General features: G+C 34.9%; 1 protein-coding gene across 1 annotated transcript in view; it reads right to left on the reverse strand.

Moving 5' to 3' along the window:
• The window catches only part of DPYD (dihydropyrimidine dehydrogenase), a 796,846-nt gene that overhangs the window by 270,392 nt on the left and 506,105 nt on the right, over window positions 1-20,349 (reverse strand). Inside the window, exon 15 of the mRNA XM_012791012.3 lies at window positions 1,211-1,279. Within this exon, the coding sequence (XP_012646466.1) occupies window positions 1,211-1,279 (69 nt within the window). The remainder of the gene's footprint in view (window positions 1-1,210; window positions 1,280-20,349) is intronic.

The raw sequence follows: 20,349 nt of genomic DNA on the forward strand, positions 1-20,349 counted from the left end.
GCCTCTGTGGTAGCTGGGATTGCAGGCATGCACCACTAGGCCCGGTAATTTTTTTTTTCTCATTTTTGTGGATATGGGGTATTGCCATGTTTCCAAGTTGAGCTTTTGACTTTTTAAAAGTAAATTTACCTATTTAAAAATTAATGTCCAGCACTGAAAAAAATAATTTTTTTAAGTATTTTATTCTTACAGAAAGGCAGAGAAGCAAGCAGCATGATAAAGTCATTCATCATAGTCAGCTTAAAATTGGCAAAGCTCACGCCAAGCACAGGCTCTGTGGAAGATTTCATGGTCAATTAGGTAAATACATGTATAAAATGGACCCAGCACAGAAGATCACAAGGCCAATTACTGATCATGTTTAATTTCACCCCCCTAAGTCCCAGAAGTAATTTTTCCCCTCACAGTTCTAAAATATCCAAATAAAATGTACAATCAATATTTTTGCCACTATAGAGAGCTTTATAATATTTTATAATGTAGAGTTCATAAGTATTTTTAGATTTAGTCTTCTATATTACTGAGAGGTTTTCAAGAAACCCCAGCTAAGACCGTCTAGACTATTTTCCATGACAGCATGATGGACATAAGTGTATAATTTTAAGTATGTATTTTTCTATTTGAAATACAAATTTGAGGCACATGGTTAGTTGTTTGCATTTGTGCAGGATTCAATTTATATTATAGAAAACCTGCTGACTAGTGTTCCATTCAGGAGCATTCTGTCCTACTATTTTATGCATGTCTGTATTCATACTAGAATAGTATTAAATGAACCTTTTATATTTTAAATATTCAAGACTTTTATATTCAAAATTTCTTCTCTTACTGTCAAACTAGTTTGCCTAAAGGCAAGGTAAGATCAAGTTAGACTCTCAAAGGCAGAATTAAATTTTATCATGGCATCCATCATAATATACAGTTTGCTTAATATGCAAATAAAGAGCGTATGGATTCAGAGAATAAAGGATTTTCTAGGTAGTGTGTGAAATCCAAGGGGCCGCTTTTATAGAATAGATTCCTTTTAAATTTACATTTCCATCATTTTAATGAAAATACAGGGTAAACAAATTATAATAGAAATGTTTTAAGTTACATTTTCAATTCAATTTTACTTCTACTGTATTATTTTTCATGGCAGCTCTTTATTTAAAACTAATAAAAATAGGAAAGAAGAAATAAAATAAATATATACTAAAGAAATCATTACCTCAGCCTTTTTGGAGAGTTCCATCCAATCATTTTTGTTGTAACTGCACATGATGCTAGCAATCAGAATCTTTACAAAGAAAAAGGAAAGAATATAAGTTCAAGTAGTTATGCAGTTATACACAAAGATACATTAACATATACTTATATGCATTTATAATTGTAAACTATATGATAAAAATTAGTTTTTAATCTGTTGCAAAATAAATCATTAAAAAACAGCAGGGTATTATAGTGAATCACAGGATGACATTCGGGGCTACAGACTTGTTAGAGACTTTTTTACTCACTATCTGTGAACACTTGAGCAACTTACTTAACTTTTGTGATCCTCAGCATTCTGTTTTTAAAATGGAGATAATACTGACCTTGCCATGCTCCAAAAATGGCAATGGCAATTACATAAATTTGTGTGTGTGAAGGGGTTGTCTAAATTATGCAATGCCATAGAAATGTTTACTAATATAATTCCTGGTATAGCTAAAAGGTTTCAAGTGATGGAAAAGAAAAAAAAATAGTGTTTCCTTCAGTCATAACTTATTATAGTGTACATAATGATACTTTATTCATAATGTATTATAGTTTTAAATTTTATTAAATATTGATTTAATTACAGGCTTACAGAAATCCTTTAATGGAGGCTATGTAGAGTAGTAGTTACTAGTACGTACTCTGAAGCCAGAATCCAGGTTGGAACACTGACTCTACCACTCGTGTGTGGCCCTCAACAAGGTATTTAGTTCTCTGATTGGTAAAATGTAAATTTAGTATGACTTACTTTGAAAAGTAATAATAACCCGAATGTTTATAGCAGCACAATTCACAATTGCAAAGATGTGGAAACAACCCAAGTGCCCATCAACACATGAATGGATCAATAAAATGTGGTATATGTATACCATGAAGTACTACTCAGCCATAAAAAAGAATGGTAAACTAATACTTCTTGTGTTAAGCTGGATGGAACTGGAGACCATTCTTCTAGGTGAAGAACCACAAGAATGGAAAGACAAACACCACATGTACTCACCATTAAATTGGTGGAACTAATGGAACAACACTTATGTGCACATATGGAAATAAAACTAATTGGAAATCAAGCAGGTGGGAGGTGGCAGGAAGAGATGAGTAGATTCACACCTAATGGTTACAACGCACACTATCTGGGTGATGGGCACACATAACTTTGACTCAAACTGTACAAAAGCAGTTTATGTAACCAAAATGTTTGCACCCCTGTAATACTCTGAAACAATAATTAAAAAGTAATAATAGAAATTGCTAAGACTTATATAGCTCTTATGATGTTCTATGCACTGTTTTAAGGGTTTTTATGTTCACAATATTACTCTCCCCGTTCTACGGATGACAACACCCATGCACTTCGACATAAAGGTCAGATAGCTAATAAGGAGCAGAGCCAGGACTCAGATCCAGGCAGTGTGACTGAGAGTCTGTGCGTTTAATCACAAGGTTTTGCTGGCCCAGAGTAAGTAAACAATACATGTCAGTAATTACTTCTTATCATTACTATTTCAAGGCTACAAGATGGAGACATACAGTGTTTGTGGCATGCATAAAGTCACAGACTCTAGTGGTAGATAGAGGCCACTTAAAAGCCATTGTGCTCTCACCACATACAGTCTTTTTATTTTTATGAAGGAAAAAAAAACCAAAGATATGCTGTGAAAGTCAGATGAAAATTGTGACCCTATCAAAGAGAGTTCCGAAAATCAGAGAGAGAAGCCTATCTGTAATGTGAGGGATAATTTTTTTCTCGTAATAAATCATAAACTCCATGGGAGCTGGGATTGCTCTGCATCTTTCATCACTTTACCTGTAATACCTAGCAAGGTGTTTAGCACATAGCAAGGACTGAATGAATAGATGTCACCAGAGGTTTAGGAGCAGGGAGTTGCTTTATCAGCTTACCCTTTTAAGAAGATTAGGAAGAAATGATTATCATGGGTTGGAGAAGGAAAAAATAAATAATTGATGTAAATTCCTGGCAAATGATTATAGGTGTTGGAGGGAAGAGTGATTAGGGCTGATGCAAGTGTGGCTCTTGGATCAGATGTCAAAATACACGGGACTGGTCAAGGAGAGGGAGCACTTTAAAAAGAGGAAGCAAAAGAACTGAGAGTCTGAATCTGAGTCACTGAGAAAAATCACAGAACATTAGTCAGGTAAAGATAGAAAAATGATCAGAAATACAGAAGCCAGGAGAAACAGCAGATTTGGATAGATTCCTGAGAGAGGAACAAAGAGAAGAAAGTAATAGGTGGTGAATAGGGGAAGAAAACTAAGCATGCCTAATTATTGCTGGTTGAGTTTAGGATTCAACTTTTGTGTCTAGTGAGGTTGCAGCTTTTGAGTATTTGGGAGAAAAATGTAAGAATAGTTGTTGTATGGCCTTTTCTCTAAAGGCCAAAAGAAGTGAAAGGTCAAATTCCAACCTCATTTGCAAGCAGAAAAGGGTCACCAGTGTAATTATGCTGCTTCAGTTACAGACGCTCTTTCTGCCTTTTCCAAGTGATCTAAGAGCTCCAGGATGCTCCCCCTCCACTCAAAGGACCAAGGAGGAGTATCAAAGGGACAACAGATCTTCCAGGACTGGAAGTAATATCTTCTGGTGTAGGTATCCCTTGCATTAAAAAAAAAAAAAAAAAAAAAGATATCAAGGACCCCTTTTGAAAGCGAAAAAAAATCCACTGAGAGGAAGCCTGGGGGCAGGTGACAGTTTCCTATTGTCTTCAGTGGCCTCAAGGCAGAGGTCAAGAAAAAACAAACTAAAAAAAAAAAAAAAAGTCTGCAAATCTAAGGATTTAGGGAATGGGCAGAGCCCTGAGGCTTGTTGCTAGAACTTCAAGGGCAAAGTCAGATACAAAGATACAGACTGAAAAAAAGATTTTAGCCATTAGATGCTAGTTCCCCAGTGGTGAAACTGACAAGCAATAGACAGGTCTTTTTAGGAAATTTTATTACTTAAAATGAAACAAGATAAAATAATAACAACAAAACAACCACAAAAAAGCATGACACGCCCAAGCATGACAAAATAACTCCCAGATTCACATCCCCATACAAATATAAAGTGGCTGCTCAATCAGAACAGTCACATGTCATGCTCCTCACCAGTGCCCCTCTCAGTGTGCCATGGAGGGTCCTTTTGGTGGCCGGCTCCAGCTAGGCAGATGGGCTGACCAAAGGAATGTACTGCCCTGCTGGGGAAGCAAGGCTTACTGGTACTGACAACAGGATATGATATATGCTCTCAGCTAAAGAGTAACATTGTTCCTCTTTTCTAAATGGCAATTTTAATTTTGATAAAGCTATTTTTGCTTCAAATTTATATTGATTGTGCCAGGGTTGGTTAAAATCATCATTTGCCCTATAGGTTGCTGAGAATCATGTGGCACTACAATTGAGCTTGAAGAAGAGAAATAAATATCACCCAAAGAATCGTCCAGGACATTGGGAATCCATGCCATCAAATGCCTGTGGATGCAGTGGCTGGATATGGTTGGGGGGCCTCTGACTAAGGAGTATCCACAGGTAGGAGACATACACTATGTTAAGCAGAGGTAGGTTGTAATTGTATGCTCTGAGCAACCAAGTACTACTTTGTTCTCCTTTCCACGTCTTCTGAAAGCAGACTCTACCTTCTTGCCCCAAAGATGAAAAAGTATCCCCCACTGGGCTAATCATAGGGATGGGTTATGCTACTCCCATCAAAGTCCTTCAGTGAAGCTAGAAAGTAAAATTCTTTTTCTCCTTGGTCCCTAAACTGGAATGAAGTGTGTCCAGAACTGCTAGAGACCACTGACTGCTTACTTAACCACCTCCCTACCCCAAAGCTAGCTACACTAGTACAAATAAAGCAGAGGCAGAGGAAAGTGGAGATGCAAGACGGTGAGAGAGAATCCACATCGCAGCTACTTTTAAGGCCAGGAGCCTCACTAATGTGTCTGTATATTTTAACTAATAAATACTAACTTTTTGCCTTAAGAGAATTCCAGTTATATTCTGTTTCTATCACTTAAGAGTCCTGACAATGACTACATGCAAAATTAAAAATGTCACTTTTGAAGTAACTTTCTAAGCAATTTTTTAAGTTAACTAAATTTAACTTTGTACAACATTTAAAATATGTTATCTAAAACCAAAGGATGATTTTTGAAAATATACTATAGTATTTTATTTCAGAGGAATAAAGATGACCCCCAAAACCATTTTAATTTTTATTAAAAGAGAGTGTGAATTTTCTCAAAGAGCCAGTCTGAAAGATATTAACACTAAAAGGACAGTGGGCATAATTTAATCTTTCTTTGATGATTAGACCCTTCAGTGTTTTGCTGTGCTCTGTTTTTAATCAAGCAGGAGGGGACAGCTTTTTTTCCCCCTTGAATAAAGAAAATTGATGGGTATTTTTATGTTGTGAACCATCATGTAATGTTACTAGAAATGAATACCCAATGAAACATATTTTTAAATCAAAGTAACCTTTGTCTATATCAATATTTCACTTAATTTATGCCATTTCTAGTATTCCATTTTTTTATGGCTCATATTTTAATACATTACTGAATGAGGTGATATGTAAAAGCCAGATGCTACACTGTAGTTGAATTGTCTCTGCCCCCATTCTACATTTCACGGTACATGATCTGGTGGGAGATTCAAACAATGTCAGTTAATCAATTAATAGCAAATTTGAGCACTAGCTATGGTAGGCACCAAATGGCACACAAAAATTAACTTAAGATATAGACTTAGAGTCTTCGTTCATGCAAATTTCAACCAATATTTCTTGAACACCTACTATGTTCCAGTAACTGTTCTAATTCAGAAGTGATGAACAAAACAGAAAAAGTCCCTAACCTCCTACAGCTTACATTTTGGGGAGGAAAACAGTCATACAAGTAAAAAATACATTAATATGACAATTTCTAGGTTAAGAATATTATCATTAGGCAATAATAGGGGAGAACATGACATAGAATCACTGGGGTACATGGAGTCCTATCAGATAGTAAAGGGCTCTTAGAGCAGAGGTGAGAGAAAAAAGGCACCTCATACTGAAGAATGGAATGGGGAAATGAATGCAAGATGGCATTATGGGTAGAGGTAACTGCACATACAAAGACTTGGGGTAGGAGTGGGCATGATATGTTCAAGAAAAAAAGAAGGCCTGTATGGTTGGAGATAGGACAAGAATAAAATGACAGGTAATGAGAGGAGTAGGCAACAGCCATATCTCTGGGATCTTTTAACCCTGTAGGAGTTTGGGTTTTATTGTATGTGTAATAGGAGGACAGTGAAAGGTTTAAAGGAAGGTGATAAAATTATCTCACTTACATTTTCAAAATATGCTTCTAACTACTACTTTATAGGGAATGGAATAAGGGGTTAAGGGTGAAAGCAAGGAGTCCATTTATGTTGAAATAATGTGGCTTGCATAATATCCATCGAGCTACAGAGAAACAGACAGTTCTGAGCTAGAACCCACAAGACTGGTGAATGGTTAGATTCAGAGGGGCACAGAGAAAAGTATAAATTAAAAATGATCCCTAGATTATTGGCTTGAACTACTGAACTTTGGAAGGTAGACAATTTACTGAGATAGAACAATGCCTAGTGAAGAAAATAGTGGTGGAATATTAAGAGGTCCAAGTTTAATATATGACATATAAAATGTCCACATATACCATTAGTGAAGACATCAGTTGTGCCACTGGATATACAGTCCAGAATTCACTAAAGAGGTTAAAGACAAAAGTGAAAATGTTAGAGACTTCATCATATAGTACCATTTGAAGTCACCATGCTAGGTGAATTCACAAAAGGAAGAGAATAAGCTAGAGCAAAACAAAGGGTCCAGGACTTCCCTGGTAATACAAAGGAATTTGGTGTCATGCCCAGGGAAGGAAGGGTTTGTAAAAGCAAAGAGCAATCAACTGTAATGAGTGCTTTTATGAGTGTTTCATTGGCAACCTGTACAAGAGGGGTTTTGGTGAAGCAGCAGGAACAGAAGTCAGACTGGAATGGATTCAGGGAATAGAATATGAAGAAGTAGTGAGAGGCAAAACACAACTCTCTCCAAAGGTTTTGTTGGGCTAATAAAAAGAGAAATGAGGCAGCCTATAAAGGGTCATGGGAGGTCTAGTAAGAGATTCTTTTTTTTAACAAACCATCTTTTAGTATGTTTTTAGGCCAGTAGAAATGATCTGAAGAAGAGGGAGAAACTTTTGAGGCAAGAGGTGCTGATGAATCCAGAGCACAAGTAGAGAACGTGGCCTTTGAGAGCGGCAGAGGCATTGTTTCTAGTTATTAGAATGAAAAGGAGGAGTAGAGAGAGAAAAATGGTTATGGATACAGTTTGGTTTCCAGATTTGGTGTGGAAAAGGTAAAATCATTTTTCCTGGTGTCTGAATTTTCTTTATGAAGAGAAGGTGAGGTCTCATGCTGAGAGTAAAGAGAATAGGACAGAGGTTTGGAATTATAAGGGAGAGACGAAAGTATGAGATAGTCTCTAAGAAGATGGGAAAGCAAATTTACTGGGTTATGGTATAATTACTAGGCCAAAAAGGTGGATGTATTTAATCAGTGTGAATAAATTTTTTGAAAAATAAGATTAATTAGTAAAAGTGACAGGATAAGATGATTTACAAAATTAGAATATAGATTAGAGTCCCCTCTATAAGGCTGAACATAAATACAGGTTTTACAGATTGTCTTAGAGTTGAGAAATATCTTAAAGATGCTTTTTGATGCTTCAGTCACCAAAATTTGATGTGTTTCATGAATAACCATTCTTATAGTGAACTCTGCTATGTAGAGAATACTTTTACAATGGAGTTTTTCATAATGTTGACTTTCATTTTGACTAATGAATACAACTTAAGAAAATGCATATGCATGTAAACATCTAATTTCCTTAAGACATTAAAATTTTAAACCATATAAAATGCCAACTGTAATCATTTATGAATCAAATTTTCCATACTTTTTCCTCCCTGAAAAAATACTTTGGTTAAAAACAACAAATGGATGCTTATTCTGAAAAAAACTAAAATAGTGCTAAATGGCTTCCACTGTCATCCTTTGAAACTTCTAAATTAAAGAATCAAAATTAATGGTTAATTTTTTGTTTTTATAATTCTATTTCATTACAAAATAAAATTATTTTAAGTAGCTTTTCAAACTGAATTACAATAAAGTTTACACATTAAAAATTGAAGAACAACATAAAATTTCCAATTGATTACAAGCAGGCTGTCTTGTCAAATTCCCATTAAGTTAGAGTCTATGCTTTAAAACACACATTGACAACACTGTTTTGGTATTCTGTAACCGTACTGTGAACTACATTGGAAATCCAGTCAACAATTCAGCTTCAAGACAATCTAAATTTTTTAGTAGGGAAAAAACTGCCAAGTGACAAAGGTGAACAACTGTAAATTACAAGTAGCCAAGTTAGGTTTTGTCAAACAATTTAACAAAATAATTCCTACACTATGGGGATTATATTGATGAGAAAAATAGCATGGGACATTTGATTTTCAAAGATATTTAAACTAAGAAAATATATTTATTAAATGTTAATTAACTTTACAGCATTCAAATTTTAAATGTACTTTATGCCATCGTTCAAATATATTGAAAGTGAGATTGGTGCAATTTTCCTGAAATGTACACATTAACTATAGGACATTTAAAATGAAACTCATAAGCTTTTCAAATTTTATTTGCTCATTGTTTACTTAATTGTCATAAACGAACCTAGTATTCTTACAAGTTGTCTTTTAAAATTATTTTAAAATTCATCAATTTTGGTTTATTTGGGGACTAATAAATGTCTTGTTTATATAACTATTTCAAACATAGAAAAGTCATATTTAAAGTTAAACAATATACAGACAGTTTCCCTAAAAAATCAGAGATGTTTTCCACAACATAGAAAAACAAGCAAACAACAAAACAAAACAACAACAACAACAAAAACAACCACTGTAGATCACTTTAGGAACTATAATAACTGTTGATTTTTTCTTTCCTTTGATCGCTCCTTGATGTATTTTTATCTAGTTTCTGTCTCCAATGTGCTTAGAAACTGATCTCCCCAAGGTTAATAGTGACCTTGCCAAATATATTAGATGCTTTTTAGCTCACAGCTTTACTAGAACTCTCTTCAGCACTTAAGACTATTAATCATCTCCAGCTTCTTAAAACTGTCTTCTACCTGAGCTTTGGAGATACCACTTTTCCTATTGTCGTAGTTGTTTTCCTACCTTCTCCCACTTCTTACATGTTGATGCGCTCAGAGACCACTCATGGTCCTCTTTTAGTCTTGCTTCATACACATTTATTAGACATCATTTTCTTAATGATTTTAAATAATATCTACTTGCAGAAAATTCAGAATGTACACCACCTGCATCTTTCTCCTAAGTGCAAGAACTGTATAGCACCTAAATTCAATTGGCAAAAAAACAAACAAATTTCTCCATCCTAAATTTCTTTATTTCTCCACACTAAATATGTTTATGCTCTGCCTTTCTGTCCCAGGTTAGAAAACTAGTTTTCCTTTCTTCTTCTCTCTATCATCACCCACATCCAATTATTCACCAAGTACTACTCTCTAGTCCACTGATTCTCAAATTTTGGTGAGCATTTAAATTACCTAAAGAGTTAAAAAAATAACCCCAATAATTCTGAGTTACTTTGTATGGAATGAAGCCCAGGCATTAGAGTTTTTCAAGGACCTCGAGGTGCTACTAAAAGCAGGAAAGTTTGAGAAGTTCTGCTCTAGTCCATTTCCCAAATATCTCTTATAAGTAGTCCAGGCACTTCATCATGATGCTCTTAAGATCCTCAGGAATGCTCCCCTAGATTACTGTAGAAGCTTCCTTATTAGCCATCTCTGATTTTAGCCTATGTCATCTAATAAATCCTTCTAAAGAGACAAACCTCATAACATCCTTCGACTTCAAATCCAATTTTAGAATAAAATCCAGCTCTTTCAGAGACTATACAAGACCACCACGCAACTTTTGCTTTGACCACAATGAATTACTTTGCCTCTTGAATGTAATATGCATTCTGGATTCTGTTGATCATGTGTCTATTCCATCTATTCTTTTTGTCTGAATGAATAAGGAATGGGCCCTGTGGTCTCAGAGCATATGGTATAACAAAAGAGACACATGTAAATTGATATGAAAATAATTATAGTTTAATAAACAGAATATACTGAGAGCAAAGAAAAGGGTGAACATTTATACCTGTGTGAATCAGGGAAGGCATCATGCAAAAGTGACATTTAACCAACTATGAAATCACCCACGGGGTATTTACAAACATACCTTGAAGATATTGTGGGTTCAGTTCTAGACCACTGCAAATATTGCAATAAAGTAAGTCACACAATTTTTTTATTTCCCAGGGCATATAAAGGTTATGATTATACTATACTATAGTCTATTGTATATATAATAGCATTATGTCTAAAAACAATGTATATACATTATTTAAAAATACTTTATTGCTAAAACATGCTAAAAATCATCTGAGCCTTCTGAGTTATAAACTTTTTACTGGTGGAGGGTTTTGCCTTGATGTTGATGGCTGCTGACTGATCATATTGATGGTTACTAAAGGATGGGGTGGCTGTGCAATTTCTGAAAATAAGAGGACAATGAAGTTCGCCATATCAATTGACTGTTTCTTTCACCAAAGATTTCTCTGTAGCATGAACTATTTGATAGCATTTTACCCCCAGTAGAACTTCTTCCAAAAATGGAGTCAATCCTCTCAAACTCTGCCATTACTTTATAAACTAAGCTTATAAAATATTCTAAATCCTTTGTTGTTATTTTAAAAATGTTCACAGCATCTTCACCAGGAGTAGCTTCTATCTCAAGAAACCACTTTCTTTCTTCATCCATAAGAAACAATTTCTTATTCGCTCACATTTTTCTCATGAGATGGCAGCAATTCATCACACTTTTAGGCTCCATTTCTAATTCTAGTTCTCTAGCTATTTCCAACACATCTATGATGAATTCCTCCACTGAAGTCTTGAACCCCTCAAAGTTATCCATAAGAGTGCAATCGACTTTCTCAAAGTTAATGTGTTAATAGCTGTTATTGTGGCTCTTTTGACCTCCTCCCATTAATCACAAATGTTCTTACTGGCATCTAGAATGGTGAGTCCTTTCCAGAAGATTTTCAATTGGCTTTGCCCAGATCCATGAGAGAAATCAGTATCAATGACAGGCATAGCCCTATGGAATATAGAATTACCCCATGATCCATGGGCTGCAGAATGGATGTTGTGTTAGCAGCCAAGAAAACAACATGAATTTCCTTGTACATCTCCATCAGAGGTTTTGCGCGACCAGGCTCATTGTCAACAAGCAGTAATATTTTGAAAGGAATCTTTTTTTTCCCCCTCAGTAGTAGGTCTCAACAGTAGGCTTAAAATACTCAGTATATGATGCTATAAACAGATGTGCTGTGATCCAGGTTTTGTTCCTTTTATAGAACATAGGCAGAGTAAAGTTACCAAATTCTTAAAGGCTCTAAGATTTTCAAAATAGTAAACAAGTATTGGTTTCAATTTAAAGTCAGAAGAGAGTTGGCCTGTCCCTTGAAGCTCTGAAGCCAGGTAACGACTTCTCCTCTCTATCTATGAAACTCCTAGATGGCATCTTCTAAAATAAGGTGGTTTCATCTATATTGAAAGTCTGTTGTTTAGTGTAGCCACCTTCATCAACTATCCTAGCTAGATCTTCTATAACTTGCTGCAGCTTCTATATCAGCACTTGCTGCATCACCTTGCACTTTTATGTTATGGAGATGGCTTTTTTCCTTAAATCTCATGAACCAACCTCTGATAGCTTCAGACTTTTTTTTCCTGCGGCTTCTCACCTACTGTGTTTCCCCCAAAATAAGACCCACCCATAAAATAAGCCCTAGCAGGACTTCTGTGCATTTGCTCAATATAAGCCCTACCCTGAAAATAAGACCTAGTGATGGGCGTGGCTACACAGCTTATCTGCACAACCCATGCATTTCATTGCAGAGCGGTAAAGAAGAGAAGCAGCCCTTCTCATCTGCCCCATTGTGACAGCTACTATCCCACAGGTGATGGGAAAGGTGTGGGCAGCCCCACCAACAAGGTTGGCTCCCCCTGTCAGGTCCTGGCCATCCTTTGTGTGCTGCAAGCTGAGGTTTTGAGGGGAAAATAACATATCCCCTGAAAATAAGCCCTAGGTTATCTTCTTGAGGAAAAATAAATATAAGACCCTGTCTTATTTTTGGGGAAACATGGTATTTCAGCTTTCATTGAATTGAAGAAAGTTAGTGTCTTACTTGAATTAGGCTTTTGCTTAAGGAATGTTATGGCTGGTTTCCCCTTCTATCTAGACCACTAAAACTTTCTCCATATCAGCAATAAGGTGGTTTGCTTTCTTATCATTCGTGTGTTCGCTGGTGTAGCACTTTTAATTTCCTTCAAGAACTTTCTCTTTGCATTCACTACTTTGCTGTTTGGTGTAAGAGGCCTGGCTTTTGACCCATGTCAACTTTTGTCATGCCTTCTTTGCTAAGCTTAATCATTTCTAGCTTTTAAGTGAAAGACATGCAACTATTCCTTTAACTTGAACACTTAAATGCCACTTTAGAATTATTAATTGACCCAATTTTAATATTTTTGTATCTCAGGGTATCGGGAGGCCTGAAGAGAGGGAGGGAGATGGGGGAACAGCTGGTCAGTGTAGCAGTCTGAAAACACACAACATTTATGGATTAAGTTTGCTATTTTCTATGGGTATAGTCCCTGGCAGCCAAAAACAATTACAATAGTAACATCAAAGATTACTGATCACAGATCAGCATTACAGGTGGAATAATAATGAAAAAGTTTGAAATATTCCAATAATTACCAAAATGTGACACAGAAACATAAGTGAACATATGCAGTTAGAAATATGATGTCAATAAACATGCTCGATGCAGGATTGCCACAAACCTTCAATTTGTAAAAAATAAAATAAAATAAAAAAATAAAAAATAAAAACATATCACAATAAAATGAGGTATGCCTATATTGGAAATTGATTAGAAAGACAAAGGAGTTAGAGTGCTGCAAGTACAGTGTTCAGCAACAGCAAAAGCACAGGATGCTGTGTTTAAGGAATGTGCTATAACTTAAGGAATCTCAGTTCCATCTGGCTGACTCTGGGGGAAATGAAGTGAGATACATAGGTAGGAACGAGTTTTAGGCAGAGAAGGGACTAAAAGAACGGTTTATAATCAGCTGAACATTTGGATTTGAATTTTAGATCTTTGTCTACCAAATTCCTGCTCCTTATTTCAAATTACTTTCTAGGAAGACTTCTCTGTTTCCCATTCCTGCCCTGTGTCAGGCACCCCACTTCTCAGATCCCTCAGGATCCTTTGCATTTGTCTGCTATAAAATTTGTTACATTGTATTCAACTGTTGTGTATATATATTTTAAGATGATTAAAGTTTGGGAAGACAGGGCTCAATTTTTCATCTCTGTATCTTTAGAACCTAGTATTATAAATTTATACATAATTGGGATTCAATAAATGTTTGCCTTAAAGGAATATTAACATAGGTGAGAAAAGAAATCCAAGTAATGTGCATTTTTATTACCAATTCCAATATCCACATCTAAGCATTTCTACATTTTACAAAGAGAATGAGAAGGATAGATAGGTGATACAAGATAAGGGATTTGAAACTCTCTTATAATTTACAAAGTATTTTTATAACAAAAACCAATCCCTTATTTTTGTTTCTATATTTACATTTAAATATACATTTTTACATACATTATCTCATTTATTCCCCACAATAACTTTGAATTCAGAGAACTTTATACCTAGAATAATGAGGCGCAGATAATTCAAGTTACTTTACCAGGGTCAAGTTAATCAATATCAGAGGCAGGGATTAAGCTCGGGTCTTTTGATTCCAAGTTCCTCTCTACTAAATCAAGACTATACCATATTGATTTCCTATCCCTTCAATTTACGTTAGAGATTCTAGTTGATTTTATGTCCTCAATCCTCTCTTAGTAGATTGTTTGAAAGAACGTGTTCCCTTTCTGTTTCCATGTCCCTTTGCAGCTATTCCCATCAAGTGGTGGAGTTTATTTACCCAACCCTTGAGTGTGGGCTGATTTTGTGACTTGTTTTAATAGCAGAAGTGCTATTAAAATTGTGTCAGTGCTAAGCCAAGACTTGAAAAGGCCTGGTGTTCATCTACTTACTGTCTTAAAATCCTACCTAGCTGTGGAAACAAGCCGGCCTCACCTGCAGAAGGATGAGCGGCTGCATGACACAGGCATGAGCCATCAAGCTGAGGCTGGCCATCCTAGACCAACCAGCTCCTAGCCCACCTGGAACTTGACCACAGATGGAGTAAGACCAGCTGAGAACAGAAGGACCACACGGAATAATCCAGTTAAGCAAATTGCTAACATGAACAAACAGGAAGTAAATTCACAGTTGTTTCAATCCTAAATTTGGGGTGTTTTGTTATGTAGCAAAAGCTAACTGATGCCACTTTTAGTAAGTATAGCAAAAAAAACTATCACATGCTGTGTACTTGCATGTGCTGAGAATTGCATTTAGTACTTCACATGCATTATCTTTAATCCTCAGAACAACACAGCATAGAAATTATCAGTCCCACATTACAGAAAAAATAATTTCAAGAGGTTAAATAATTATTAACAGATATATGGATAATAAGAGTAGTTACAAAGCTTGATCTAATATTTGTGCTCTGAAACATTTTTCTGTGCTCCTTTATCAACATTTATAGAAAACGTGTGGGTTCACTTTTATAGATGTGAATTTTATTCAACATGTGTCAATTTTTATTGCCTTCGCTCTCAGAGGCTAACCTTAACCTCTTGCTCTTAGCCAATGTGTTACTTCACCGTAGCTCCATGGATACCATGTAAGCTAGAGGGGGGATGGAATTGCCTAGGAAATCATAAAATCAGAGGGAAGAACAACTGAACAAGAACCAATATGGTGATGCACTGTCTCCTGACCACTTAAACATGTTAAGTGCTGATGATAGGGTGGTGTTGACCCTTTATAGTCTGGCCCCACATCATATTGCTGCCCCTTATCTTGACACAGCAAACAACCCCCTATATATCCTGCCCACCCACGTGTACTTTTAGGCTTCCATTCTTTTTCCCATGTTGATCCTTTTTCTTGTATTATCATCCTACACCTCTGATAGTATATTTCCTCTCTACTCCTTCAGGTCTAGCTCAGAGCGAAACTCAATCATACCACCCTCAATGATTTTAGAGATAGAATCACCATCTTCTCTGGGTATTCAAGTATGCTGTGTCTACTCCAGGTCCTACTGCACTGCATCACAGATAGATATTTATTCATCCTACTGTCTTCTCTTACCTTGCTTCTCTTCTTACTCCACTCAGTGGGAGAATGTGTTATTTTTTATTCACCTTTGATTTCTTATCATTTGGTTCAGCATTGCCTAGTACCTAATGTGCATTTAATAAATGTGGAAGAAAGGATGGCCTATTGTTAATGATTTTTTTTTTAAACCTTCTGATTCATCCCTATGAAGACTGTAGTACTTGCTACTAACCAAGGTGCATATATGAAAATATCATGATGTAAATATAAAATAGCATGACCACAACTATATATATTGTAGTAGCATTTGTCATATGTATATATGACTTTATTTTTTAGAGCAGTTTTTCATTCATAGCAAAAATAATAGGAAAGTATAGAGATTTCATATATACTTCCTGTCCTACACAAGTGTAGTTTTCCCCATTATCAAAATATCCCACCAGAGTTGGATTTGTTACAACTGATGAACCTACATTGACAAATCATCATCACACTAAGTCCACAAATTACATTAAGTTTCATTCCTGGTGTTGCACATCCTATGGGTTTCGACAATGTATAATGATATGTAGCCATCGTTATAGTATCATACAGAGTATTTTAATTTCCCTAAAATTCTTCTGTACTCCACATATTCATTCTCCCCTACCCCATCAACCCCGGGCTACCACTGATCTCTGTACTGTCTCCATAGTTTTGCCTCTTCCAGGATGTCGTAAAATGAAATAATACAGTATGTAGCCTTTTCAGATTGGCTTCTTTCAGTTAGTAATATGCATGTAAGTTTCCTCCATGTCTTTTAATGGCTTGGTAGCTCATACGTTTTTAGTGCTAGATAATATTCCATTGTCTGTAGGTAACACAGCTTATTTATCAATACACTTACTGTAGGATATCTTGGTTGCTTCCAAAATTTAGATATTCTGAATAAAGCTGCTATAAACATCCTTGTGCAGGTTTTTGTGTGGACATACGTTTTTAAGTCCTTTGTTTAAATACCAGTGAGTATAACTGCTGGATCATATGGTAAGAGGGTTTTCAGTTTTGTAAGAAACTGCCACACACTGTCTTTCAAAGTGGCTGAACCATTTGGTATTTAACTAGTAATGAATGAGAGCTCCTTTGATCCACATCCTTGCCAGAATTTGGCATTGTTAATTTTATGAATTTTGGCCATTCTAATAGGTATTCAGTGATATCTCATTGCTGTTTTAATGTGCATTTCTCTGAGGACATATGATGTAGAGCATTTTTTCATGTGCTTATTTGCCCCTATTTATCTTCTTTAATGAGGTGTTTGTTAAAGTCTTTGGTACATTTTAATCTGGTTCTTTGTTATTTTTGTTGACTTTAAGCATTCTTTTTATATTTTCAATAAAGTACCCTATCAGATGCCTGTTTCCAAATATTTTCTTTCAGCCTGTAGCTTGTCTTCTCATTCTCTTGACATTGTCTTTCGCAAAGCAGAAGTTTTTAATTTTAATTAAGTCCAGTATATCAATAATTTCTTTCATGAATCTTGCCTTTGGTGTTGTATCTAAAAAGTCATCAACATATGCAATGCCCTTTAGGCTTTCTCCTATGTTAGTAATACCTTCTAAGAGTTTGTTATTTTTATATTTTACATTTAGATATAGAATCCATTTAGAGTTAATTTTTATGAAGGGTGCAAGGTCTGTGTCTAGATTCATTTTTTTTTTTTTCATGTGGATGTCCAGTTGTTCTGGCATCATTCTCCATTGTATTGCCTTTTCTGCTTTATCAAAGATTAATTGATTTACTTATATGGGTCTATTTCTTGGCTCTCTATTCTGTTATAGTGACCTGTCTATTCTTTTGCCAATATTATAACTGTCTTGATTATTGTAGCTTTATAGTAAGTCTTGAGGTTGGGTAGTGGCAGTCCTCCAACTTTTTTCTTCTCTTTCAATATTGTGTTGGCTATTCTGGGTCTTTCAAAACTCCATATAAACTTTATAATCAGTTTGTCAATATCCGCAAAATAAGTTGCTGGGATTTTCATTGTGATTGTACACATCTATAGATCAAGTTGGGAAGAACTGATATCCTGACAATGTTGTCTTTCTATCCATGAACAAAAAATATCATTCCATTTATTTAGTTCTTGTTTGATTTTGTTCATTAGAGTTTTTTTAGTTTTTTTCATATAGATGTTGTCATATTTTGTTAGATTTGAATCTAAGTATTTCATTTTTGGGGGTGCTAATGTAAATGGTATTGTGTCTTTAATTTCAAATTCCACTCGTTCATTGCTGGTACATAGGAAACTAATTTACATTTGTATATTAATCTTTTATCTTGAAATGTTGCTATAATCATTTGTTATATAATCATTGTTTCAGGAGTATTTTTTTGGGGGGGTCAATTATTTCAGGTTTTTTACATACAAAATCTGGTTATCTGAAAATAAAGAGAGTTTTATCTCTTTCTTACAAACTTGTATAACATTTTCCCCCTTTTACTGTTTTATTGCATTAACTAGAACTTCTGCTATAATTTTGAAAAGGAATGGTGAAAGGGGATATCCTTGCCTTGTTCCTGATCTTACTAGTAAAGCTTCTAGTTTCTTACCCTTATGTATAATATTAGCTGAAGGTATTTTATAGATATTCCTTATCAAGTTAAGAAAGTTTCTCTGTATTTCTAGTTTACTGAGAGTTTTGGTCAAAAATGGGTGTTGGATTTAGTCAACTACCTTTTCTGCATGTAATTTTTCTATTTTAGCCTGTTGATGTGATGGAGTACATTAACTGATTTTTGAATGTCAAACCAGCCTTGCATGCTTGGGATAAATCCCACTTAGTCATGGTGTATAAATCTTTTTATCATTGTTAGATTTGATTTGCTAATATTTTGTTGAGCATTTTTGCATCTACGTTCATGAAAGATATTTGCCTGTAGATCTTGTGATGGCTTTGTCTGGTCTGCTATCAGGATAATTATTAGTTATTAGATCCTCATAGAATGATTTAGGAAGTGCAGATGCTCTCTGACTTATAATGGGGTTACATCCTGATAAACCCATCCATCACATGTTGAAAATATCAGAAGTTGAAAGTTGAAAGTACTTTTTCAACTTCTGAAAGTACTTTTTCAACATGTGATGGGTTTACCTAGACAGAATCTTGTCATAAATTGAGCCACATACAGAATGTATATTGTTTTTGCACAATTGTAAAGTTGACAAATTGTAAGTTGAACCATTGTAAATTGAAGATTGTCTGTATTCCCTCTATTTCTATCCTCTGAAATACTGTAGAGAACTGGTATAACTTTTTCTTAAATGTTTGATAGTATCAAGCAGCAAACTTGTCTGGGCCTTGTGCTCTCTGTTTTGGAAGGTTATTAGTTATTTATTCAATCTCTTTAATAGATACAAACAATTAAGATTGTTTTTCTTGTGTGAGTTTAAGCAGATGTATCTTTCAAGGAATTGGTTCATTTCTAGGCTATCAAATTTGCAGGCATAAAGTTGTTTATAGCATTATTTATTTTCCTTTTAATGCTCATGGGATTATAATGCTGTCCATTGTTTCATTTATAATATTACTAATTTGTGTACTCTCTCTTTTTTTCTTAGTTAGCTTGGCTAGAGGTTTATCAATTTGGTTGATCTTTTCAAAGAATCAGCCTTTGATTTTGTTGATTTCTCTATTGATTTCTTGTTTTCTTAGGCATTGACTGGCATTGATTTCTGCTCTAATTATTATTATTTCTCTTCTGCTTACTTTTGATTAATTCTCTTTTTTTAGTTATCTAAGGTAGAATTCAGATTATTAATTTTAGATCATTCTTCTTTTCTAATATATGCATTCAATGCTATAAATTTCCCTCTAAGTACTGCTTTTGCTGCATTTCACAAATTTTAAGTTGTGTTTTTATTTTCATTTAGCTCAAAATATTTTAAATTTCTTTTTTGACCCATATGTTGTATAGAGGTGTGTTGTTTAATCTCCACATATTCTGGGATTTTTCAGATTTCTTTTGTCATTGATTTCTAATTTAATTCCATTGTGTTCTGGCAACATAAATTGTGTGATTTCTATTATTTTAAATTTTGTGTTTTATGACCCAGAGTGTGGTTTATCTTGGAGAATGTTCCACGTGAACTTGAGAGGAATCTGAATTCTGCTGTTGTTGGATGCGTTAGTCTATAGATGTCAAGGCACATTTATCTGACTGATGGTGTTGTTGAATTTATGTCCTTATTGGTTTTCTGCTTATTAGATCTGCCCATTTCTGATAGAGAAGTATGAAGTCTCCAACTATGATAATGGATCCATTTATTTCTCCTTGCAGTTCTATTAGTTTTGTTTCACATAGTGTGATGCTCCATTGTTAGCTGCATACATATTTTGGATTGGTATGTCTCCTTGGAAAATTAACACTTTTATCATTATGCAATATCCTTCTTTATCCCAGATAATTTTCCTGCTTCAAAGTCTGATTTGTCCGAAATTAACACAGCTACACCTGCTTTCTTTAGACTACTGTTAGCATGAATTTACTTTTCCCCACACATTTACTTTTAATTTATATGTGTTTTTATATTGAAAGCAAGTTTTCTGTGTAGCTGAGTTTTGTTTTTTGATCCACTGTGACAAGCTCTGTCTTTTAATTCGCACATTGAGATGATTGACATTCAATGAGATTATTGATAAGTTGGATTAATATTTA

This window comes from Microcebus murinus, chromosome 2, assembly GCF_040939455.1.
Source record: "Microcebus murinus isolate Inina chromosome 2, M.murinus_Inina_mat1.0, whole genome shotgun sequence".
Classification (NCBI taxonomy): domain Eukaryota; kingdom Metazoa; phylum Chordata; class Mammalia; order Primates; family Cheirogaleidae; genus Microcebus; species Microcebus murinus.